The following is a 24,952-nucleotide window of genomic DNA, read 5'->3' as shown; positions in this document are numbered from 1 at the left end:
TTAAACTTCACATTATCCTTACGTGTCTATATCCTGACAGTTGGGGCATTCTTTCATGTGGCTGGGAGCTGGAAGTCCTTGATTTCCTCAGTTCTGCGAGGCATGGCTGCCTCATATTATCACTCCAGTTCCAGTGGGTACTTACTGCCCACGAGGCCAAGGGGGATTTAAATCGCCTGAGCTATAGAACATGGTGTTTCAAGGTGGCTTGTCTGCTAGGGGACTTTTTTCAAGCTCTGTTAATCTCTCAGGCAAAGTTAATAAGATGTAAATAAATTGTCCCAGGCAGCTGGTGCTGTTAATACATTAAGAGAGAATTCAAAGACGACGACTCTGCCAATGAGTTTTTGGAAAATTATTCAACTTCTGCAAAAGCAGTTTGTAGAGAGTTTTACAATTGTAAGACAATGAGATGGATTGGGTCTCTTCAGAGGTTAATTTCATCACACTTGAGAAAAGAATACAGTGCATTCCAAGAAAAACAGAAGTGGACCCTACTCTCTGCCCTGTTTCCTACGTTTATTGTCCTGAACTGCTGCCTGGTAAACTGGAATTCCCAGGTGGGCTCTCATTCATTATCCCACAAGCTGTGATAGATAGGTTCTCTAAGTTTGGATGGATGTATTTTTCTTTAAACCATTACATGCCTCTTGGGGATCCATTCTTCTAAATGTACTTTATGCCCAGAATTTTAAGAGCAGCAAGTGTTCCCCCAAACAAGTAACTTTTTAGTACTCTTGTTTATCCGGCCTCCTGAGGTCAGGAGAACAGGGAAACGATTTCCCTTTTGTAGACTGTTAGTAACCCTTGAGGCTAGGGTAACCCTTCTTGACCTGTTAGAATGTCAAGCCTTTCAAGCAGGCCAAAACAGGGCTTGCCTACTGCCAACAAATAGGTAATAATGTAAAGATGTATTTCAAATGCAGGAGTTGCTGATAGTAGGTTTACAGCTGTAAATACGTGAAACAGTTTATTCTCGTATTATTTATTAACTACTGTATTTTCCATACGAGAAACGGAACCTACTTTTGCCCACTTACAGTTCATTTACTGAGTAAAACAAAAGCCCCATTGAAAGCAAGAAAGGCTCTGCAGGAGCTGTCCACTGCACGCGTAGCTGGTATACAAAATGAGGTCCAAACTCCGATCTCCCTCCAGAAGCAGTACTTTTTTATTTCATTTTTCAATTACAGTTTACATTCACTGTTTTGTATTAGTTTCAGGTGTACAGTACAGTGGTTCAACATGTATGTACTTTCCAAAGTGGTCTGCCCAATACACGCAGCACCTGGCACCATGCATAGGGAGCACACACAAGCCTGACTATTCCCTGGGGGGCAGTGCTTTTGATCTCACCGTAGTCTACTCCTTTCGCTTCTGCCAAATTCAGTCGGAACATTGGATCCTTCCTGTCCGCGCTCACCATTCCAAATTTGACTTTAACCCTGCAAACTCAGGACTTCGTCATGTCACTTGGGTAACTATATAAAGGCAGGCAGGCGTAGTGGCCAAGAGCATGGGGTCCGAAGCCAGCTGCTCAGATAGGAGGCTGACCCCTTCCCTTGTTTCCTCAGTTGTAAATCAGGGATATTGCTGTGTTTGGGTAGCTCAGTTGGTTAGAGCATCGTTCCCATACACCAAGGTTGTGGGTTCCATTCCCAGTCAGGGCACATTCAAGAATCAACCAATGAATGCGTAAATAAGTGGAACAACAAAAAAATTGTTTCTAATAAAGAAAATGGGTAAATTAGTACCAACCTCCCAGGAGTTGTGAAGAGTAAATGAATTCATGTGTGCAAACTTCGTAGACCAGCCCCAGCCCGGAGTAAGCACGTACGTAACTACCGCTTCAAACTGAAGTACCTCTGCCAGTGTGTGGAACAATCACAGGGGAGCACGCGTTAAAATGCAGATCCCCAGGCCGACCTCAGAATCTGGAATTCTAATCATCAAACTTTACTACCTAACTGTGGTGAAGGCATGTACCATAAACATGAAAATTGACTTTTTTAAAAAGATTTTTTGATTATTCTATAATAGTCCCAATTTTTTCCCCTTTGCCCCCTCCACTCAACCCACCCCTCACTCCCTCAGTGAATCCCCACTCCATTGTCTGTCCATGGGTCATTCATGCATGTTCTTTGACTAATCCCTTCTCCTTTCTTTTAAAGATTTTATTTATCTTCAGAAAGAGGGGAAAGGAAGAAGTAGAGAAACGTCAATGTATGAGAGAAACATTGATCAATCGGTTGCCTCTCACACTTCCAACTGGGGACCTGGCCCACAACCCAGGCATGTGTCCTGACCAGGAATCCAACCTGTGACCTTTCGGTTCACAGGACAGTGCCCAACACACTGAGCCAGACCAGGTGGCTAAATTTTAAAATTGAAAAATAATTTAGAAGATGTTAAACTTAATTTACTTAAAATTATACCCAGCTCAGTATATTTGTTGTCATGTACAGCAGTATGCATTAAAAATGTAATACTGAAATGAAAATAAAGAGCAAAGAAATGTGTAACAGTCTTTCATATGGAAGTGACTTAGCTTTTACCAGTTTCCTAACAGAAAATAGGTATTCAGAGACCCACCTCCTACTCCTATAATCTCCCAAGTTTTAAGCCAGACTCTCAGTGACCAGTGCCAACCCCACAAACTTAACCCTGAAAGTAGAAATAAATCTTGTAGCCACTAACTGCTCTGACCCACGAAACAGGCATGATAAATATTTTACCCCAGAGAAGAGAAACCAGCAGGGTGGCACAGCATACGTGTGTACCAGCAGCAGGCCAGGCACTAGGTTAACTCCTTTATATCCATCATTTAATCCTGCACTGCAGTGATCTCATTTTACAGATGTCTTTAGGCTTCCATTTCCTCATATATAACTTGCCCAACTTGCAATCCACAAAAAAGTTCATCTGGATGACTGTTTCACTCAAGTTTAAATAAATTCTTTGTATATAAGTGTACATTCCTGCATCAGTTAAAGAGGTTGGGGGATTGTTTCCTTACTGGTTTCCTTAGGTAGAGTACTAGCATGCTACCAATGGTCCTCTTCAGCCTCACTGCTTTCCCACGTAGAGTCCTGATGTATACAGAGGTGCTACGAAGGATCAGATCGTTCTTCCGTAATAAGCAGGGTTAATTAGCTCAAGAATGCTACTCTAGCCAGGGAATCAAGTTACTTCTTCCAGCGTACCAAGTAAGCACAGAAGGCTACACCCAGTTTCCAAAGGCTTTATTGGTATATATACTTTAGAAAACAAAGATCAATCCTATTGCTTCCAAGTCAATGGAATGGAGAGCTGTGTCCAGGGACACATCCGAGCGGAGCCAAGGGGGACCGATGCTTTGTCCACCCCTTATTCATAGATCCAGTCAAAAGCACAAGACTTGTAGTCAACCAATTCTTCAGGCTTAAACCATAGGTTGATCTCTTTCTCAGCACTTTTTACTGAATCACTGCCGTGAATGATGTTCCTAAGAAAGAACAAATACTAGTTACCACATTTCAAAGTGCAAAAGTCTGTTTAATAGATAAAGCAAAGGACAACCGCTGCAGACCTTTTCAGCCAAATTGCCCTTGAAGCATACAACTCCCCCAAAGTATTTCCTCTTAAAAACAATGATAAAAGTACTTAGTCAAAAGCATCCCCCACTTATGGTTCAGCTCCATTATGCTTCCAAGTTTCCCCCCTTCAAAATATTACTTGTATCCCAAGAATCCTTGTGCCATAAAACATTCCTTTTCCAATTTTGAAAAATACAGGAAGAATCAAACCAACCCAGACCAAAGCCTGAACACGATACAATGTATTCATTTTCTGCTCAATTTTCTTAACACTAATTTACAAAGCCCAGCCAAGATATTCATGCTTAGTGACAATCCCTTTATTCCACTGGACTCTCTTTTATACAGATTCTGTACAGGTGAGGGGCCCAAGAGGTTAAGTGACAGACACATGGGCATAATGCCCCCAACAACAACGCCGAGGCCAGCACCCTTTTCCCATACTCTTTCTGCCAGCATATGCAGCTCCCTGGTGCAATGTCTTGGTTAAAATTTCAAGTAGCAAGCAGCTGAGGAAAGGAGCTATTTAAAAATACTTGTATCTGACAATTACCACCTACTTCAGAACTTCAAAGTCTTCTAAAATTGGGATATGCCAAAAACTGTTTTATACCCCATTTAAATGGCTTTGAGGAAGTCGTAAGTGCCCCTCAGGACTTACCTGCCAACTTGAATGCAAAAGTCTCCGCGAATGGTGCCTGGCTTAGAATCTGCTGGATTGGTCTCCCCAAGCATCAGTCTCCCTGTCTTCACCACATTCAGCCCTTCCCAGACCTTGACAGCAGGGAAAAGGAACTGCATCAGGTCTGCCATTTGGGACATTAGGAATACACGTCTACCCCTTCCTAAAAACACACATCAGTCAGACCAGTCAGGGGCATGAGTTTCAGCTAACCCCAGTAGACAGTAGGGGGCGTATGGAAAATGCTCCACGCTCCATCCCAACTGTACTGCCAGTGTAAAAAAAAGTTTACTCAACTTGGTAACTTTCCAGTGAGGTGAAGATAAACAATACTAAAGAATCCTTATGCAGCCACAAACACTGAGAAGGGGACGAAAGAGTACAGAAAAGTGGTCTAATTGGAATAGAATCAGTGAGAAGGGCATCTCAGAAAATAGAGCAAGAGCTGGCAAAGATTGACATGAAGGGGGAAAGAGTATCCCAGGGAAGAAAAAAGAAGAAAAGGTCATCCTCACGGAACAGGAAGTAGATCTCCTTTCTCAATAATTTAGTGGCCTCCTATTGTACCCTCTACTTCTAGTCTCTTCACTCCCAATCAGACAATAAGCCACAGGAAGAAATAAGACTGCTTTGTTTCCAGCTTGGGATTACACAGAAAGTTCTCTAAGCTCTGATTCACATTCCTTTTTGCTCTGTTAACTATACTCCAGCAGTCTCCATCTGTAAAACAAGGAATTTGGAGTAGCTGGGGAAGATGTCTAAAAAATGACCCAGAGCTCTGGCTGGTGCGGCTCAGCGGATTGAGCACTGGCCTGTGAACTGAAAGATCACCAGTTCAATTCCCAGTCAGGGCACACGCCTGGGTTGACCAGGTACCCAGTCAAGGGCATGCAAGAGGCAACCTATTGATGTATCTCTCCCACGTTTCTCTCCCTTTTTCTCACTCCTTTCCCCTCTCTGAAAGCAAATAAATTTTTTAAAATCTTAAAAAAAAAACAACACACAGTCATTGACCAAGGCCAGTTACTTTAAGCCCTCATTTTCCTTGGTTTCCCTTCCTCACCGACAAGCACTCACCATGGCCACCACGGGCCCTGAGTTCATGTACTTCACCAGCCCAGGGTAGAATGGGCGGTCTTTCAGGTCAATGTAGTGCTGCTTCAGGAGCTCCTCAGAGGCCTGGCATTGAAGAGAGGGTACCAATTAGCAACTAAACTGGAAGGGCCTGAATATGGCTCCATCCACCTCTCAGACTCCAATTAACATGGTAGCATCTCTAAAAGTCAATTTAGTATTTTAGCCCACATAAGGGGGGGCGGGGGCGGTGTGCATATGTGTAATCTCCCATCCAGCCCTGGCCAGTGTTGCTCAGTTGGTTGTAGCCCCGTCCCATCAACCAAAAGGTTGAGGGTATGATTCCAAGTCAGGGCACATAAGTATGTTGTGGGTTCAGTCCGGGTCAGGTGCGTATGGAAGGCAACCAATCTATGTTTCTTCCTCATATCGATATTTTTCCTCTCTCTTCCCCCCCTCTCAAATCAATGAAAATATTTTTTTTTAATCCCACAAACCATTAAACTGACCCTATGTTACCAAAAGATTGTTCTGCTCATGACGACAGCCTTATAATATCAATGACGTTATGGATGTTTTCCTTAAAGTATATTGAGTTGAGGATCTAGATTTAGGGAGGTAAGTGTTGGATGCAATGGAAAGAAATGTGCCAGATGGAAGTCTTATCAGACTCCTCCGGCCTGTCACAGCGCCTGTTTAAACATTTTAGCTGTTAACTGAGAACATTCACCTCTTCACTGGCGAGCTTAGTTAAAATTTCAGCACTTAGATACTTATCCCTTCAGGTCCGGATCTGTGTGCCCAAAATTTAATGTGGAAAACACTATTACTGTCCTACGGCAAAGGGAGCCTACAGAAAAAGGACCTAAAACCCACCTAAAAGCCCACCTAAAACCTCATCTCAGAGCTACAAGCTAAAACAAAAAAGGACTCCAAGCTTCTCATCTGGACACAGATGAGCCACGTGGGCCAGGGGAACGGGCCTGAGGCGCTGGCTTTCTTCACTCTCTGCTGCCCCCCAGTGACGGATGCGCAAGAGACGGTCCTACGCAGCCGAAAGAACGAAGCGGCCAGTCCCCAGCAGGGGTCACGTTACCTACGCTTAACCTTTTCCAAGGGCGTCTGTGCTGCCGGGCCTCGGGAAGGGGTCAGCGGACAGGGACCAGGGAAGAGGACAAAGGGATTCCCGCGGGGGCGGAAGTAGCAATGGGGGACTCCGATCGGACGAGACGCGAACAAGACGCGACCGAGTTACTGAGAGCAAAGAGGAGGGGGCGCGTACCTGAAGGAACTTCATGGCCACAAGGCGGAATCCTTTCTGCTCGAAGCGTTTGATGATTTCGCCCACCAGGCCGCGCTGAACGCCGTCTGGCTTGATGGCGATGAAGGTGCGCTCCGTGTTGGCCATGGTCCTGCGGGCGAGCGATCCGGTAAGGGTCCTGGGGCGGCCGACACAGGCCGCACCGGGCCCCAGCGCCCCACCCCGGACCCGGGAACCCACGTGGGCGCGCTCCCCACCCCCGCCGCGCGACACGTGGCTGCCCGGACGCCTCCGCCCTGCCGCGGCCCGCAGCCCCTCTGCAATCCCCCGAGGCCCCGCGGAGGGCCGCGCCAGGGTCCCGGGGGCCGCAGGGCCTGGGGCTCCCGCTCGGACCCGGCACAGGGGCCTGCGGGGACAAGGAGCGCCTTAAGACCGGGATCCGCCCTCCGCGACACCAGCTGGTGAGGGAACCTGGCGGGTAGGAAGGGGGAAAGCATCCCCATCGCCTTACTGAAAAGCGGGCGGGCGGGCCGCGGCGGCGCTGCGCTGCTGAGCCGGAGCAGAGACTTGTAGCGACCCCCGGAGCCGACAGTCGCCCGAGAAGGAGGAGCGCTTGGCGGCCACACCCCGGAGGGCTCCGCCGCCCAACCCGCGAGGCCGGACGCTGCTGGAGGCTCCTGTCCACGCCCCGGGTTTGCGAGTGAGGGCTCGAGGGCAGGAAGTGATTTCTTCTCCACCTAGAAGTCCCGCAAGTAAAACTAGGAATGTCCAAATCCAACTCCTCTCTCTCTCTCTCTCTCTCTCTCTCTCTCTCTCTCTCTCTCTCTCTCTCTCTCTCTCTCTCTCTCTCTCTCACACACACACACACGAAAACTTGCCCCTGGTCTTGAGTTCTTACCCTGGTCAACGCCATCTGCTTTCACCGTCCAGCCGAGCACCCAGAATGGAGCTTTCTTTCCGCATCCCCTAGGCCCTAACCTTCCTAACCGTGAAACCAAATTTTCCCCTTCCCTCCCCTCTGCTGGAGCCCCGGCTCAAGCCCCCGCCTCCTTCATCCAAACTGGCAGCCTCCAGTGGGCCTCAACCTAACCTCTCCCACGCCGAGCCTCCCTTAGCGCCCTCCTCCAACGCCCGTCTGATCCTCTGTCCTGCTTTGATGCCCCCCCGCCTGGAAGATGATAGCCCAACCCCTTAGCTAGACACCCCGCGCTTTGCACGGTTTGCCCTGGTCTCCCTCTGTCCCACCCCCACATCTCCAGCCCAAGTAGCTGCTCTTTTCCCACCCAGCATGACTGTGTGGTCAGGTTACCCACTTCAGGCTGAGACACACTCTTGAATAGAAATCAAGTCTACCAGCTATTTGCAGACCATCTCCACTTCCTCTTCCCACCCTTTGGTTTCCCTGAGGGAGGGCAAGCCCCTTCTCTACGCAGTCACTGACCCCGCCCAGCAGCGATTATACTCTGAAATGGGCAGAGCCCCTGTGTGTCTCTCTCCTCGGGGCAGTGAGCTGACCACAGGCATGGTATTATCACTTAGAGGCCTTGGCATGATGCTTATAATCTGTCACTGTTCAATGAGCTGTTTGCCCCTGATCAGGTCACTACTACACCTCCTTGTGGTACCGTTGGTAACATCCTCTGCCTTTCAGCGCTTCTTTCCTTACTGGAACTGAGTCTCCTAGCTCATTACCAGCCCTGCTTACCCACTCGGATGTGGTTGTTTTCTTTTTTTGGGGGGGGGGGGGGGGGGGGGTTTGGCCTGCTTTATTAAGGCATATTTGACAAAATTTGTATGTATTTAGATATACAATTGATGTTCTGATATAAAGGGGTGGGCAAAAGCAGACTTAAGCTGTCCATAGGGAAAAAGACATGCAGGTTATGATTATTACAATAGCTTTATTAACTTTCACATGCTCACAACTGGAAACCTACTTTTGTTCATCCCTGTATACATTAAATGATCGTCAACATAAGTATCACTTAACATAGTTATGTCTTTCTTTTTGGGGGGTGGGGAGGTATATAGTGAAAACGTGTTAAGAACTACCCTCTTAGCAACTTTGTTTTTTTCTTTTGTGTTTGGTTTTTATTGTTTTTGTTTTAGCAAGTTTCAAGTAAACACTATATTATACAGTACTGTTAACTACAGTCACAGCGCACTACATTAGCTCTCCAGCTGGACATTTAAATAAAAGATAAGTAAATTTCCATTTGCCTCTGTTAGAGCAACCAGATCAGTGTCCTAACAAATGAAGCTATTTACAAGATTTCTTCTGCTGCTTCTGAGGCCATCCCAGGGACCCAGACCCCCAATCCACATAGCTTTTCCGTTTTGGTGTAGGTACAACTCCCATTCACTGAGTCCTGAGAACTTCTCAAGAGCAGGAAGGATGACTTTTATTTCCAATGAATCCTCTGCGCCCAAGACAGTCTTGGCAACTGTGAGGTCAGAATGAGTAGCCCCAAGATGTGCTTCTGCGGTATGTGGCTTATTTTTAGCTAAAGTTGCCTTTAGCTGAGGGCTCAAGAGAACTTTTTGCCTTTCCCTTCACTACCTGGAACTGAATGAAGGGCCTTGCCCATAAAAAGAGATTATCAGAGATAACCTCATTCGACCTACCTGTGTGGCAGGGTAAACTACTAATTCCTGAACATGTGTTCTCCCTGAAGTGACCTTCTGAAGTCCCCAGGTGCCTTACCTTATCCTTAGCTCAGAAGGTCATAAAGATCCATTTTCCCTCTGTCTTTGAACCTCTTCTGCATGTGATCTATCTGGCTGTGCCATGTATGCAGTGTCCCCATACATATGTAATTATATTTGGTTATTTTCTCTCATTAAACTGTCTCATGTCCATTCGATTACTAGAGCAGAAACTTACCTTGAGGGTCGAGGTAAGTTTCTTCCTCCCCCAGCACAACCTGACAAGTCCTTAGATGCCTGTTGAGGGGCACAGTGACAGAGTGGGTGGGATGCAGCGGGGGCAGGGACGGGCAAAGACTCTGCATGGGTGTGTGCTCTGTCAGGCCAATATAAAAATTTATAATTTATACCATATTTGCTCAAGTTAGCCAGAGATTACATGAGAAGAAAAGAATACCAAGCAATACAGCAACACAACAAACCCGATGAGTCCTAGTTGGGGTGAGACATTTTAATCTAATGGTAGCACATAACACTGCACAGGGAACACTCTGCAAGAGTGTCCCTCCAGATTACAAGGAAATTCTGGGAAATAAGTAGGTCAGCTACAGTCTGGTCCCCTGCCGTGGGAGGGAGAGGAAATGGAGTGAGAAAAGCACCGTCGGCCGCTTTCGCGTCACTCATAGATCCAGGTCTGAGCGCAGCTCTTGTAATCTACCAGTTCCTCAGGCCGAAACCACAAGGCAATCTCCTTCTCCGCACTCTCCACGGAATCGCTGCCATGGATAATGTTCCTGCATGCGGAGAGAGATGACCACGTTACCCAGACCACAGGGTTAAACTGCCCAGAAGCCCCCCTCACTCCCATTGCCAGAAGCCTACAGACTACCGCAGCAGAAAAAGCCCGTGCCACCAGTTCACATTAAAAGGAAAAAACCGCCCTGGCTGGTGTGACACAGTGGACTGCACGCCGGCCTGCAATCCAAAAGGTCGCCGGCTAGATTCTCAGTCAGGGCACATGCCTGGGTTTTGGGCCAGGTCCCCAGCTGGGGACACGTGAGAAGCAACTGATTGATGTATCTCTAGCACATCAATGTTTCTCTCCCTCCCTCTTTCTCCCTTTCCTCTGTCAAAAAATAAATAAATAAATCCTTTTTTTTTTTTTTAATAGCAAATTTGTTTTAAAAAAATAAAAGGAAAAACCCCACAACCACCATTACCGTAGGATGGAGAATGCCCTCCCCATCCCGCCTTCCTGGCACCGCTGACGCAAGCAGCGAGAGGCTTCAGGAAGGACTTTGGCCAGCAAACTGCTATACCAGGTTCTACCCTCAAAAGAGGCACAGCTACAGCGATGTTGACAACCAAGGCAGAGAGCCTACAAAGCCAAACACCAACTTAAGAGAAAAACAATGAGCTGATTTAAAATTGATCTGTGTAAGGTATCATGTCCATCCCTAGCTGCAGGAACCCAAATTCTTATGGCAACTCAGATTTTGGAAAAGGGTAAAAAGCACCAACTAGCACCTGCCAACTTGGATACAAAAGTCTCCTCGGATGGTCCCGGGCTTGGAATCTGCTGGGTTGGTCTCTCCGAGCATCACCCGGCCTGTCTTCACGACGTTCAGCCCCTCCCAGACCTCCAAGGAGGGAAGAAGATATGATTAAGGAAGAAAACCAATCTCAGCAGAAAATCCGAAGACTACTAATTCAAAAAAGAAATGTAAAAGCCCCCTTAAGATGACATGCACTCACTGAGCACGTATATAGAGGAAGGTGTGTTCACTATCTGCGCATCCTCCCTTTCACGATGTGTAGGCAAGGAAAGCTAAGAAAAACAGGTTCCTACTTTGTTTCATTCATGACTGCAGCCCCAGTGTCTAGAAAAGGGCCTGGCAAAATGATGATTACCAATACATATTTGGAGAATTACTATGTTAGGTCTTGCCCTCCAGAAGCTTATAGACCTGTCCTGATCGCTCCCAGCTATGAGTCTTCAGTTCAGCAAGCAAATGTTGTCTAGTCTTTAGTAGATCAAAGAGCTGACTCGTATCTTAATTGTCCAGTCCTCCCAGCCCCAGTTGCCTCTGCATCAGTGAGGACCTGGCATCAGAAGCAGAAATCACAACACTCACTCTTCACTCTCAACTGAGTCATTCACATCAATACCCCACACATACACACTCACCATGGCAACCACTGGCCCTGAGTGCATGTATTTCACCAGGCCGGTAAAGAATGGACGGTCCTTCAGGTCAATGTAATGTTCCTTGAGAAGGTCTTCGGAAGCCTATTGCACAAGACAGAAAGAATGAGAACTGGCCCCCAAAACTAGGAACCAGTGGTTATTTCCCTCTCACCCATCCTGCTGTTTAAAACGTGAGCTCCCAGCTCATTGATTCTGTTATAATCCAATTCATTCTCAAGACTACTAAGACTGCCCTGGCTGGCATGGCTCAGTGGATTGAGCACCGGCCTGAGAGCCAAAAAGTCAGCAGTTCAATCCCCAGTCAGGCACATGCCTGGGTTGCGGGTCAGGCTCCCCAGTTGGGAGCATGCAAGAGGCAACCAATTGATGTATCTCTCCCCGATTTGTGTTTTTCTCCCTCTCTTTCTCGCTTCCCTACCCTCCCTCTAAAAGTAAATAAATAAAATCTTTAAAAAAAATAAAACAGACTACCAGGACTAAAAGTGCTTCAGCTTTGTACCAATTTCCCCCCTATTAGCCCTGACCAGTAAACTACAGAATATTAGATTCATATTCAGTCATCTTGTTTTAGAGCGGAAATCTAACAATGCAATAAATGTCCATTCCCAGAGCAAGCCTCAGCTAAAACGTTAGAGGGGAATGAGAGAGGTGGTTTTACCATTTGATGGGAGGCAAACTGAACCAGGGACACTTCACACTGACTCAGGGGGTAAAGATCGGGGGCAGTGATCATGCAATTCTCACGGGCATTCGCAAACGGCCCAAAAGTTCACGGCATCTAGCAATAAATAATTCTGCCGAAGAATGAGTTAGACTCGCTCATATTACAAGGCTGGTATGTGAGAAAAAATCAATTTCGCTCAAGTGCAAACCATTTGCTTAGCAATTCCAACTCGACTCAACTGTGTTCTCTCTCTGCCACCGCATAGATACTTGTTAAGGCACTAACAAGCTTCCTTAGTTTTTTGTTTCACAGTACTGCACTGTATGAAATATATTGCACATTTCAGTAATGCACACAAATGTGGACATTTGCTGCCAAAAAGCATGTCCTGAACATCGTAATGTTCAGCCCCCATGGACATGGTCACTTGCCAAAGTAAAAGTGCACAGCCATGTGTTCATTCCATGTTAGCAAGTCATCCTCACCATCCCTTTCAATCCAAATCGAAGGTAGTGGTAGTCTCCTCACACACACTGACTTGACCTTTCCTTACCAAAACACCCTTTTACTATTAGTTGGTTTTTATTGTCTTTAGTCTGCAAAGCAGATCACAGACTTCTAGGGGGCAGGGGAGGATCTCAAGTTTTCCTTCACCTCCCTCCTCCAATTAGCTTCAAATAACCCTGCAGACTCATGACAGCTACTCCTCCTTCCACTCTTCACCAAGCCTAGGGCTCAGAGACAGCCGAGTTAAACTCCCAGCTGTATCAGGCACATGACTTAACCTACAAGTCGCAGGTTCCTCATCACTCAGAACCACAGGAATAGGAATAAGTGCCTCTCAGGGTTGCCATGAGGGCCAGATGAGAAAACCCATGTGCCCAGCACATGGTAAATGTCCAACCAACCATACTTCGATTTCACTTTGGCTTCAAACACAACACAAAATGCAAACCCTCTGGGAAGCATTACTTATCCAGCACCTGGCTCTAATCATTCCATCGTGCTCTTCCTTCAGCATTAACATTAGTTTAATCCCATTAATATTAAAGCAGTTTTTCGAAACATCACATAGGAAATAAACTGTAAATCAAACTAAGTTTAAGATGCACTAGAAGAGTCCAAAGTTGACTCTTTCAATAGAAGAAAAGATTGTCCCCTAATGTATTTTCTTTGGGAACGTGAACGCTCCTTTCCCAGGTTTGTTTGAAGAAGGATTCTTGGCCAATGAATCCTGTGCATTTTTTGAAATATTGCTTTGCAGGTCTTTTGCAAGAGGGTCTGCTCGCTGCTGTTGCAGATGGGCCCCCTAAAGGGGGAAACCACACTTTTCCCCCACGTGCCTCAATGGTGCCTAATACATGGTAGACACTAAGTAGGTGGTAAATGATGATGGAAAGATTTCCTTGACAAAAACAACCTCCCTCAGAGGAGGAAAAAATCTCTAAAATTATCTGCTCAGGAAGTTCAAGAGCAGAGCTCAAACATGACCAGAGCTTTGATTCAGAAATTACAGTCTTATGATAAATATGGAACTCTGCATTACCAGGAAAGGGGAAGCTATTTGCTGAAGTCACAGATAACTTGGTTTGTTTCAAGGCTCAGCCATGATGCTAGGTCACAGAAGAGTTAACCTACAACATTCCCTTGTTCTACAAAAGAATAGAAATAAGGAGAGTAAAGTCCACTTACCTGCATGAATTTCATAGCAACAAGGCGGAATCCCTTCTGCTCAAAACGCTTGATGATCTCTCCCACAAGCTGGCGCTGGACCCCATCAGGCTTGATGGCGATGAAGGTGCGCTCCCTGTTGGCCATGGTCCTGGGGACAGACAGGTGGCACAGCACCGAACAGTTAAACGGCAGTAAACATCCTGCCTGCATCATTATCCTTCTCAAGCGGATTACCCCATAAATCTGATTTAGTTTTTCATGTCAACTCCAAGACTCTCTAGTAAAAACCCAATTCCTCTTCAGTCGTCTCGTGTATGAACTATTATTCCAGAATGGGGAAGACTCCAAAAGCACGAGCTATAATTTCTACTCTCCTTTATTTATTAAGATTTTATTTATTTTTTTAAAGAGAGGGGAAGGGAGGAAGAAAGACAGGGAAACATCGATGTGCAAGAGAAATATCGCCTCTTACACACCCCCATAGGGGACCTGGCCAGCAACCCAGGCATGTGCCCTGACCAGAAATCAAACCCATGACCAAACCAATTCACAAGTCAGCACTCAACCTACTGAACCACACCAGCCAGGGCATATCCTATTTTACTTAAAATGCTTGTATTAAGCATTTACTGTGTGCCCAGTACTGTGGCAGAACTAATACAGGGGATGTAAAAAAATTAAATAAATTTTTAAAAAACTATCTCAATCACCCCGATGAGAAAAACCACACTGACAATGTGAAAGTGACATCTGGTTCTTTCCAGGCAGTATGAAATATGGTTTGACCTACTACACATCATGGTATTAGAACCGGAAGGAGTTTCAGAGATTATTTCTTTACAATCCCCTTCATTTCACAAGTAAGGAAACAGATCTAGGGCACCAGAATGTGGGCCAAAACCCAGATTTCCCAACCTTATGCAATTTATGCTACGTGATAAGATGTAATGAATACTCTGACTAACCAATAAACGCTGGGTTGTGGGAGAACTAGAGCCATTAGTAATATCTGATATAGGACATCATGCTGGAAGGAAGCCTAAAAAGCATCTATTCCAGATCATTCCTTTTACAGAGAAAAAGACTGGGCTCAAGACCTGCTCTGCCTCCACGAGTTGAGAAAGGAGGCCCCTCACTTTGAAAGGCAGTTCCTAAGGTGGATAGCAGCACCACCTCCTGGCTCTAGCTTCCTGTACTTTAGTTAATCTATTATAGAACCTTAACAAGACATGTGAATTTTATGTTTGTGTGCCTGTCTTCCCCAGTGATCTGTTGTCTGTCCCTGGTACATGGCCACAGGGCATAGCACTAAACAAATGCAAAAAAAAAGAAAGAAAAGTCTTAAGTGATAATCACCCTGCCCCTCCAAGAAAGAGGCGAAGTCCAATGACTGGCGGAGAGCTCCCGATGGAGGCTGGAGACAAGCATGGATTCACCAGGAGAAAATGTGGCTTAAGAGCCAGAAACAGTCTCTATAAATGTCCCTCCATGCTCACTCTCACATACACCTGTCATTCGTTCTGCATCATATACTGACCGTCCGTCCGTGCCCAGGGCTGCAGTCGACAGAAACAAATAAGGCACAACCCCGGCAGTCGCGGCCTGATGGTAAAAGCAGCCACGAGCCACGGGCAAAGGCGAGTCCACGTGGACGTGTGGTGACAGGTTTGTACCTGTCGACAGGCGCTCTCTCACCCTTCCCTCCCATCCAATTCCCCTCTCCACCTCTCAGAGAGTAACTCATACGACCCCATCACCTCCCCGCGCCCCCGACCCCACTGCTCTCCCTTTCCTCTTAGGACCCTGAACCCTTCTCACCCCTCCAGCTGCTTGCGCTTCGACTCCGCCTCCTGTAGCCGGCACCGGAAACCCACCCCGGCCCCACGTGGTTCCCGGCACCCGCACGGGCGGAACTCTTCTGCTCAAATCGGCAACCCTAAAGCCCATTTTGCAGAGCACCACTCGCTCACGCTTCCGCTTGTGAGTCGGGGGCCATTCTAGGGAGCAACTTTCTGATCTTTAACTTCCGGCACTGCTGTTCGGCAGGCTGCCGCCATCTTCCGCGCCCCCCTCCTTTTTTCTCCAGACTCTCTGACTCACTTCCTCCGTTCTGGAGTAAATTGGCTTCCCGGGAGATGGCGCTCGTACTTTGCCTGAAGTCTGAACGCGCTCCTGACTCAGGTGGACGCGTCTTCTGGCTTTACATTTACTCATTCTTTCCAGTCTAACAGTAGATTCTTTACTGAGTGTCTACCATGAGCCCGCCACTGTTCTAGGACCTCGTGGTATAGCAGTAAACTCTCTTGGTACTTCCACAGGGGCTGGGAATGGAGCAACCAATGAACAAATGTATATGGCATTATGTTAAGTGCTGTTAAAAGGGGGGGGAGGGGAGGCAGGGGAGATTGAAGGCGTAAACTTTTTTAAAAAAAATATTTTGTTTATTTTTACGGAGAGGGGAAGAGAGGGAGAGAAATACCGATGTGCTAGGGAAACATTGGATCAGTTGCCACCCCTCTCCGCGGCACGCACACCCGCAACCGGAGACCTGGCCGGCAACCCAGGCATGTGCCCTGACTGGGAAGCTAACTGGCAACCTTTCGGTCTGTGGGCTACGCCCTACCCACTGAGCCACACCAGTCGGGGCAGGCGTGAACTATTTTAAAAGTTGGTTGAGGAAATCTCTCTCTGAGGAGGTGACACATAAAATGAAGGAGCAAGTCCGGTGATTATCTGAAAGCGGAGTAAAATAGCGGGCATCCAGTGGTAGAAAACGCAGTTGGAGAAGTGCCAGATTATGCTATGCTGAGAAGCCATAGGAGCATTTTGATCAGGGCATGACATCATCTGATACACATTTTTCAAAATTCTGACTGCTGTAGGAGGAATGGATGCGGGGGCGGGGGGTGGGAAGGTGCAATGTAGAATCAGGAGCTTTTTCAACAAATGGTGCTGAGCGATTGGGCATCTATAGAGAAAAAATCCAAAATCCTCTACCTAAACCTCCTACCTTAAACATAAATTCACTCAAAATGGATCGTACATTTAGATGTCAAATGTAAAACTGTAGTGTGGAAAAAAACATGGTAAAAAATCTTCAAGACCAAAGACTAGGCAAAGACTTTTTACACTTACCACCAGACAACCCATAAGAGGAAAAAGTTGATAAACTGGATCTTAATGAAATTTAAACCGTTTGCTCCTCAAAAGGTTCTTCAAAAGAAGAGAATGAAAAACCAAGCTACAGGGTGGGAGAAAATATTAACAAACCTCATATCCAACATAGGCCTTGTATCTAAAATATATAAAGAATTCTCACAACTCAACAGTATAAAAAGAGTCCAATTAGAAAATGAGCAAACGATGAGAATAAACATTTTACTGAAGAGGTTGTACAGGTGACAAATAAGCACATTAAAAGATGTTTAACATCATCATTGGCCATTAGAGAAATGCAAATTAAAACCACAGTGAGATATCATAATGGCTAAAAGTAAAAAAATCATGACAATACCAAATGCTGTCAAGGAGGTGTAGAAACTGGATCCACTCTTACATTGCTGGTGGTAAAGTAACATGGTATAGCCACTCTGGAAAAGCTTGGCAGTTTCCTATAAAACTAAACATGCACTTAACATACAACCAAACAATTCACCCCTGGATGTTAATCCCAGAGTACTAAGTAAGACATGTTCTGTTCACACAAAAACCTGTATATAAATATTTATAGCAACTTTATTTGTAATAGCCAAAACTGAAAACAGTCCAAATGTCCATCAAGCAAATGCCTAAACAAACTATGGTTCATCCATACCATGAAACAAGGTGTTTGGGGGTTTTTTTGTCATTTTTTTTTTAATTTATTTTTTCAAATAAATTTGTCTCTGCCTACCCCCCACCACTTTCCCTTGCCCACTCCCTCCTTCCCTCCCTCAGCTCTTCCCCTTTGGTTTTGTCTATGAGTCCTTGCTATATGTTCCTTGACTTTCCCCTTCCCTTCCTTTTCCCCGCCCCCCCTCCCTCCTTCCCTCTTGTGAAACAAGTTTTTTAAAAATTACTGATTGTATACAACTTGGATAGATCTCAAGGAAATTATGCTGAGTGAAAAAAGACAATTGAAAAAATGATATACTATATTACTGCATTTGTATAAACATCCTTGAAATAGCAAAATTATAGTGATAAAGAAAAGATGAGTGGTTACTAAGAGCATTAGGGATGGACAAGAGGGCAGGGGTGTGTTCCTAAAGGGGTAGCCCAAGGGAGTCTTGTGGTAAAAGAATTGTTCTGCATCTTGATTGTGGTGGCAGTTACACAATCTACACATATGACAAAATTGCATAGACCCACACACACACCAATAAGTGCATGTAAAACTGATCATATATGAATAAATGCTATAGATATACCAATGTTAATTTCCCAGTTTTAATATTATACTATAATTATAATTTATATAATTTTAATTCAATTATAATTTAATAGTATACTATAATTATTATAGTATAACTATTATACTATAATTATAAGATGTTACCAATAGATGACACTGGGTGAGGGGCATGTGGGACTTTTTTGTACATACTTTTTTTTAAACTTCCCATGAATTTATACTTATTTCAAAATTTAAAAATATTCAAACAGAATCAGAAAAACTGGCTGAGACTACAGTAGTAGTTCAAGGAGGAGATGATGGTGTTTTGCAATAGGTGGTGACAAAGGAGAGGGAGAGAAGTGTTTAGTAATAGGATATATATTTAAGGTTGAGCCCTGGGGGGAGGAACAAACTTTTCTCTACCCTCAAGATTCATCTGGCTCGTCTAATACTCAAATAGACATGAGACAGATTAGCAAGAGAAAATAACCCAGATTATTTATATATATATATAGATATAATCATATATATAATCTGATTTATCTATCTCTATATAGATATAAATGTATATCTATGAAACCTGCATACATGAGAGTCAGAGACCCCACATGCAAGAGAAATCCAGAGATAGAAAGGGGGGGATGGAGGTATATAAGGCATCCTGAGTTAGGGAGAAGTAATACAATTTGAGAGTTTCAAAGGATCATTGCAAAAGGACAAGAACATAGGCTTAGTAGATCGAAGTTTGCCCTGCCCTAATAGGTCAAAAGAAGTTATCTCTGATAAAAGCTTATTATGGGCAAGTCCCCTAATTCATGTTCTAGGTAAAGGGAGGGGCAGAAATTTCTCTTGAACCTGCAGATAAAGTTGCCGTTAGCCCAATGTAATCACATCACTGAGTCACACTTCGTTCTGAACCCCCACAGTCCCTATATATCAATTATAACTCAATTTAACAAAAAACAAACAGTGAACCCGTAGGTCTTGATGGATAAGACATGGGCATGAGAGAAGAATAACATAGATGCTGTCTCCCAGTATTTTCTTTTTTTTGGAGGGGGTACATTAAATATCAGTTCAATAGAATTATTTACAAAGTATTTTTTTAGTGGTTGGGGTCCACTGTACTAGTGGTTTTCATTATTATTATTATTATTCTCCTCCTCCTCCTCACCCAAGGACATCTTTTCATTGCTTGTAGAGAGAGAGAGAGAGAAACACTGATACAAGAGAGAAGCATCCATCAGTTGCTTCCCACATGCACCCAGACCGGGGATCTAACTGGAAACCTAGGCCAGTGCCCTGACCAAGAATCAAACCTGCAACCTTTCAGTTAGAACCAGGCGTGGTTCGGTCGGTTGGAACGTCATCCCAAACACCACAAGATTGCGAGTTTATTCCCGGGTGGGGCACATAAGGGAGGCAGTGATCCATGTTGCTCACAGCAATGTTTCTCTCTCTGCCTTCCTCTCTCTATCTCAAAATCAGTAAACATATCCTTGGTAGAGGATTTTTTTTGAAAAAAGTTACTTAAAACCTCTATATACAAAAAAAAAAAAATCACATGGGGATTTGTTAAAATGCAGATTCTGATTCTGTAGGTCTGGGAGGGAGCCCGCCAGCTTGACGACTTCAATGCTGTTGTTTGATAGACTCGGCAAGACCAGGCCCTGGAGCCAGGTTCTTTTAAATGGCTGATGGAAGCCTTAGGTGAGGAAGGTCTTGCCCAGGCAGATGCTGGAGAAGGGGGATGGGCAATAGAAAACAGGAAGGTCTCAGCTCTTCCTGGAAGCCATCCTGATTACAGGACTCCACCCTAACATTCCTCTCCCAACCCTACACAAAGCCCTCCAGGCTTTTGCAGGTAAACGTTTCTTAAAACTAATAATTTAGAGCATTAAGAAACAAAAGAAATTAGAACTAAAAGTAATCTCAATGGGCATACAGACCAATCCCCTCTCCAGAGATCCTAGCAAGGAGTTGCCACCTCTGCTTGAAACCTCCAAGAGTGGGCATTCACTCCCTCAAACATCAGATCACTGGCCTTCCACTCATTCCCTGCTAAAACAAACAAACTGCTAATCAAACATACTCACCCCCCAAAATGATTAATATTTAGTGGACTGCTCTTAGATATCAAGTGTTTTAGAGAGAGGAAGAGTGGTCCCTGGGCTGCCTGGATAGGGTTAGGGGAAGGATTTTATAGAGGGCGTAGGATTTCCATATATGAAAAGCACATGGTAAATAGGTAAGTCTGTACTTATCAGGAGATCAGAAAAATAGCCAAGAGCAAAGGATGGAAAGCAAGCAGGGAAAAAAGAAACTATTGATAAAATCACAAGTTTTGTTTTTTGTGTTTTGTTTTTTGTGACAAGCTTTGAATGCTAGTCTAAAAAGTTGAGAGCCTGGGCTGTGGTTAATGGAAAGTGATTGAAGTTTGGAGGACAGGACAGTGACACGAGACGCATCTTAAAATTCTATAACTTAGAAAAGCTGTTGAGGCTGTCGCCTGACTGCTTCTGCGCCAAGAGCTGGCCCTGCCCCCTCACGGTCAGGGGTCTGGGAGCTTTCCAGTGTGAGGCGACCACCAGGTCCTTGACTCACCCAGGAAAGATTTCAAGGATGAATCGGAGAGAGAACAAAGCAAGTTTTATTCAGGTAGAGAAAAAGAAAGAGGCCAGGGCTCAGGCACTGTGGTGAAAACAGCAGAATGTTCACATCTGATGGGGCCAACTCGAGAGTGAGCTGTGTGAAAGGTCAGTTAGTTCTTGGGATTTTATGTGTTTCCAAGGGTAGGGAGATTGTCTCCACGTTTTGTGGCACCAAATTCTGACTCTGCTTTCTGGTTAGGAAGAGGCCTTGTTGCTGTGACTTCCATGACCACAACTGGAGTTTCCTGCCATTAACTGTTTTCTCTTTGATCATGCCTGGAGGTGGGGACTCTTGTGAGGGGATGTGGGCTCCTACTTCCTCATTCCAATTGTTAGGATTTTCCCTGACTTCTGTCTGTCCTGCCTCAAGACCATCTAATTCACTCACTATACAGAGATACAAGCAGACCAAATGAGAGGACCTACTTTATTCAAGATTACACTGGTACAATGGGGAGAACTTTGTTTTAGAGAGGGGTGTCCAATCTGCGGCCTGTGGGCTGCATGCAGCCCAGGATGGCTGTGAATGAGGCCCAACACAAAATCATAAATGTACTTAACACATTATGAGTTTTTTTATAATTTTGTGTGGCAATGTACTTAATGTGCAACCCAATGAGGCAAGAGGTAGGAAGGAGGAAACTCCAGAGGTGCCCCAAGGCTAAGATAAAGGACATCGATACAGGACAGAGACCCTGTTCTAAGGCTGGTCTCACTTTCTGGAAAAGCACTGAATCGTGGTGAATCATGAATGCGCCTGCGCAGAAGATGCTACATGACCCCTGCTTCATCATAATAGAATTATGATAAATTAACAGTGTGGGACCCTCTTCCCCAGTGGCCAGTCAAGGAAAATCATGGGAGACCACATGTGCAGTAGCTTTAAAGGCATATAACTGCTTGTATGTGTGCAATAAAACCCCACCAAAACTAGCTAGGAAATATCCGCCCTATAAGAATAGAATCCCTCCAGCCCCTGAGGTCAATCTCTGCTCCCATGTTCTGTGGAGTATACTATCGCTTAATAAATCTGCTCTCTCTCTTTCTGCTATAAACTTTCTGTGTGTCTGGTTCAATTCTTTGTCCACGATCACCAGGAACCTGCTTACCTGTGCCCACCTGTGACACCAAGACAACTCTTCTTCTGGAGTGGCACACAGACTCCGAAAGGTCGTACATGTCTGTTAGACAGTGAAGATACAAGTTCTATTCTGGAGGGTAGATAGCACGGGAAGAGGCTGGAAACAGAGACCCGTTAGGACCCATCATCGATAACCAAGGGAGGATGGTAACAGCTCTAGTGGATTAAAGCAGTCAAAAGAATGTTTATGCTGGAATTCCTAGGAGGGCCCTGGTTGGGTGGCTCAGTGGATTGAACCTGGCCTGCAAACCAAATGGGCTGGTTCGATTGCCAGTCAAGGTACATGCCTGAGTTGGAGGCCCAGTCCCCAGCAGGGGGCGCGCAAGAGGCAACCACACATTGATGTTTCTTTCCCTTTCTCCCTCACTTACCCTCTCGAAAAATAAATAAATAAAATCTTTTTTTTTTTTTAAGAATTCCTAGGGTGAACTGACAAGATTTGGGTGTTGATTAGATATAATGAACGGATAGAGAGGAACTATATCATAGCAATGGTAGTGCTCAAGAGCATGGCTCTGTTTTAAAGCATGGGCGTTGAGTCTTGCCTCAGTCACTTACGTTATGTGACCTTGGACAAGTTACTCAACATCTCTGAGCCTCAGTTCCCATATTTACTAAGTGGGAGTAATAATAGTCACTATATTATAGGGTTATATAAAGTAATACAATAAAATTTAACACAGTGTCTGGTACATAGTAAAGAATAAATGTCAGCTGTTTGGGTTTGTTTTTTTTAATAGCTATGGGTGACCAAATTTTATATCTAAGAACCACAGTGACAATAATAACATTAACAGAAATAAGGAAGACCAGAGGGTGCCAGTTAGAAGAAGATGAGTTTGGTGTAAGGTTTAATCTGATGAAGGGTGATACAAGAGAGAAAATGTGTAGTTACCAATTGAAGATATTTATTCAATTGATTAAATAAATCAATTCAGTTCAGAAAAGATGGTAGGCCTAAGTAGGGACATGTGAGAATTATCTACATAAACATGACCTGTGGATCTAAAAAGTATTTTTTTAAAGATTTTATTTATTTTTAGAGAGAGGAGAAAGGAGGGAGAAAAGAGAGAGAGAAACAGTGATGTATGAGAAAAACATGATTGGTTGCCTCTTGTACACCCCTAACTGGGGGACCTGACCTGCAACCCAGGCATGTGCCCTGACTGGGAATCGAACAGGCAAACTTTTGATTTGCAGAACAACAAACAATCCACTGAGGTGCACCAGTCAGGGCTAAAAAGTATTTTATAAGAAGTGATAATCACCATTCATTTGTTACACAGAAATTAATAATGGCTGATGTTTATTGAAAGATTGGTTTGTGCCAGACAAAAAGTACTTTACTTATGGTAATTTATTTAATCTGCACAACCACTTAATGAGGTAAATACTACTATAATCCACATTTTTAGATGGGGAAACTGAGGCTCATTCAGGGTGAGTGACTTGCTGAAGTTCAGACACCTGGAAGAAGTAGAATCAGAATTTAAAACCAACCCCTGCAATGCCGGAGCCTAGCTCTAAACCCCACGTGTGTGTTGCTTGGCTATGCTCAGAGTTTTGTGTCTACATCTCACTTCCATGAGGGGATCACAGTGGGGTGCCGAGAAATGATCGTTCCAGACCAATGAGACAGCGAGCTCTAATACTGTGCAAAGCACAGAGCTGAAGAATAGAATTGATTCAGGTCGTGACTGTCCTGTTATTAATGATTTAAGGAATCAGAGCAACTAATGCAATAAACCCACATGTGAGAAACAGAAAGCCATCTTGGGATACAGGGCAAAGAGAGAACATTCATAACAGTAATTGGTAATGAGCCCCCAGGGAATAGTTATGGCCCGTAATCAAGAATGAAATATGAACCCTCCTACCTTGACTCCAGAGTCAAACAACAAATCAAACAGCAGGATCTTTTGGTGAAGATAATTGCCTCTGTTTCACAAAAACTACACACAGCTCATCTGTCTGCTTCCGGCTCTAGACTAAGCACAGGGAACTACCCGCTCTATCTTCTGAGTGAGGCACTGATCCCTGAGGGAGGGAGGGAGAGAGGGAGTTTTTTTGGAAACTTCTATTATTGGTTGATTGAGGAAGGAAGGCTTGAGACACTCCTCACATAGTCTGGCACAACAACCATATGAGGTGGGCACTGTTCTAATTCCTATTTTACAGGTGGGAAAACCTAGATGCAGAAAGGTTAAGTGACTTAGCCAAGGCCACAAAACTACTAAGTGGCAGAATCCTGGCTGTGACTCCATCTGACTCTTGCTCTAAGCTTACACGCTATACTATGCACCATATACTATCATGTCATCAGAAATCATATATTTTTTTTTTTTTGGCCCAATGAAACCTTAAAAGTCACAATCCAACCCAAATTAAATCACTCATCTTTTTTCTTCCTATTCAACTATATTGTCTTTCTGTGACAACCCTATATTTTCTTGCCTATGAACAACACTAATAGCATTGATCTTTTCTCCTTAAACTCCTCAGTCCCATTTATTTTTACATTCTCTTACAAGCTTCCTCTTGTTTCTGCTTTCTAAGCTTAAGTATAATAAAGCCTTTAGCAAAAACACAGGCTCTTTGCCTGTAACAGTCTCTCCATTTGCCTTGATCCTCGTCTAGTCTTTCAGGATAAAACTCTCAGGGGGAAAGGATTATGTGGCTGAAGAGGCTCAATATTGAGAGCAATGACTTACATTAATCTATCTTCATCTTGCTTTCATGTAGCTTGACTCTCTAGGACCACTACTGGGAGCCTTTGACATGGGCCTGGTGTCTTTTGTTTTTACTGATGATGGTGATGATACTAGACTGGTTCAGCAAGTTTCTCCTTGCTCTCTGCAGCCTCTCCAAATTGGGGCTGAATGTCACATAATCTGTAATTTATATAATACTACAATTACAGTGCCTTTTCTATTAGTCAGGATAGGCTAGGTTGTGCTGCAGAAAAAAAAAATCAATCCCAAAGTTTCAGTAGCTTAATGT

The 24,952-nt window shown here is 44.6% G+C and overlaps 2 protein-coding genes across 2 annotated transcripts; both read right to left on the bottom strand.

Annotated features, from left to right (window-relative positions):
• Nucleotides 1-3,225: 3,225 nt before the first annotated feature.
• LOC129080149 (nucleoside diphosphate kinase B) lies at nucleotides 3,226-7,230 on the bottom strand. Its single transcript, XM_054585416.1, has 5 exons — nucleotides 7,104-7,230; nucleotides 6,614-6,743; nucleotides 5,335-5,436; nucleotides 4,237-4,349; nucleotides 3,226-3,484 (listed from the first exon to the last, which is right to left on the bottom strand). Exons 2-5 carry the CDS (start codon nucleotides 6,737-6,739, stop codon nucleotides 3,367-3,369), a joined length of 459 nt encoding a protein of 152 aa, XP_054441391.1. The 5' UTR covers nucleotides 6,740-6,743; nucleotides 7,104-7,230; the 3' UTR covers nucleotides 3,226-3,366.
• A 2,480-nt stretch (nucleotides 7,231-9,710) lies between these two features.
• NME1 (NME/NM23 nucleoside diphosphate kinase 1) lies at nucleotides 9,711-15,651 on the bottom strand. The gene is made up of 5 exons (XM_054585417.1): nucleotides 15,604-15,651; nucleotides 13,804-13,933; nucleotides 11,427-11,528; nucleotides 10,766-10,878; nucleotides 9,711-10,032 (listed from the first exon to the last, which is right to left on the bottom strand). The coding sequence occupies exons 2-5, from the start codon at nucleotides 13,927-13,929 to the stop codon at nucleotides 9,915-9,917; spliced, it is 459 nt and encodes a 152-aa protein (XP_054441392.1). The 5' UTR covers nucleotides 13,930-13,933; nucleotides 15,604-15,651; the 3' UTR covers nucleotides 9,711-9,914.
• Between the last annotated feature and the right edge of the window lie 9,301 nt (nucleotides 15,652-24,952).

The sequence above is a fragment of the Pteronotus mesoamericanus genome, unplaced genomic scaffold (assembly GCF_021234165.1).
Source record: "Pteronotus mesoamericanus isolate MK-2021 breed Mesoamerican mustached bat unplaced genomic scaffold, CSHL_Meso_final contig_84, whole genome shotgun sequence".
Taxonomy (NCBI): domain Eukaryota; kingdom Metazoa; phylum Chordata; class Mammalia; order Chiroptera; family Mormoopidae; genus Pteronotus; species Pteronotus mesoamericanus.
The sequence above is the reverse complement of the archived record's forward strand: the minus strand, read 5'-3'. Positions and strand labels throughout refer to the sequence as shown.

Coding starts and splice junctions, on each gene's coding strand:
- LOC129080149 (XM_054585416.1), bottom strand. CDS start 6,739: ATGGCCAACACGGAGCGCACCTTCATCGCCATCAAGCCAGACGGCGTT. Junction 5,437..6,613: donor TGGCCATGAAGTTCCTTCAG/GTACGCGCCCCC, acceptor CTTCAATGCCAG/GCCTCTGAGGAGCTCCTGAA. Junction 3,485..4,236: donor TTTTGCATTCAAGTTGGCAG/GTAAGTCCTGAG, acceptor GTTCTTTCTTAG/GAACATCATTCACGGCAGTG.
- NME1 (XM_054585417.1), bottom strand. CDS start 13,929: ATGGCCAACAGGGAGCGCACCTTCATCGCCATCAAGCCTGATGGGGTC. Junction 10,879..11,426: donor CAGGGCCAGTGGTTGCCATG/GTGAGTGTGTAT, acceptor CCCTCCTTGGAG/GTCTGGGAGGGGCTGAACGT. Junction 10,033..10,765: donor TTTTGTATCCAAGTTGGCAG/GTGCTAGTTGGT, acceptor CTCCGCATGCAG/GAACATTATCCATGGCAGCG.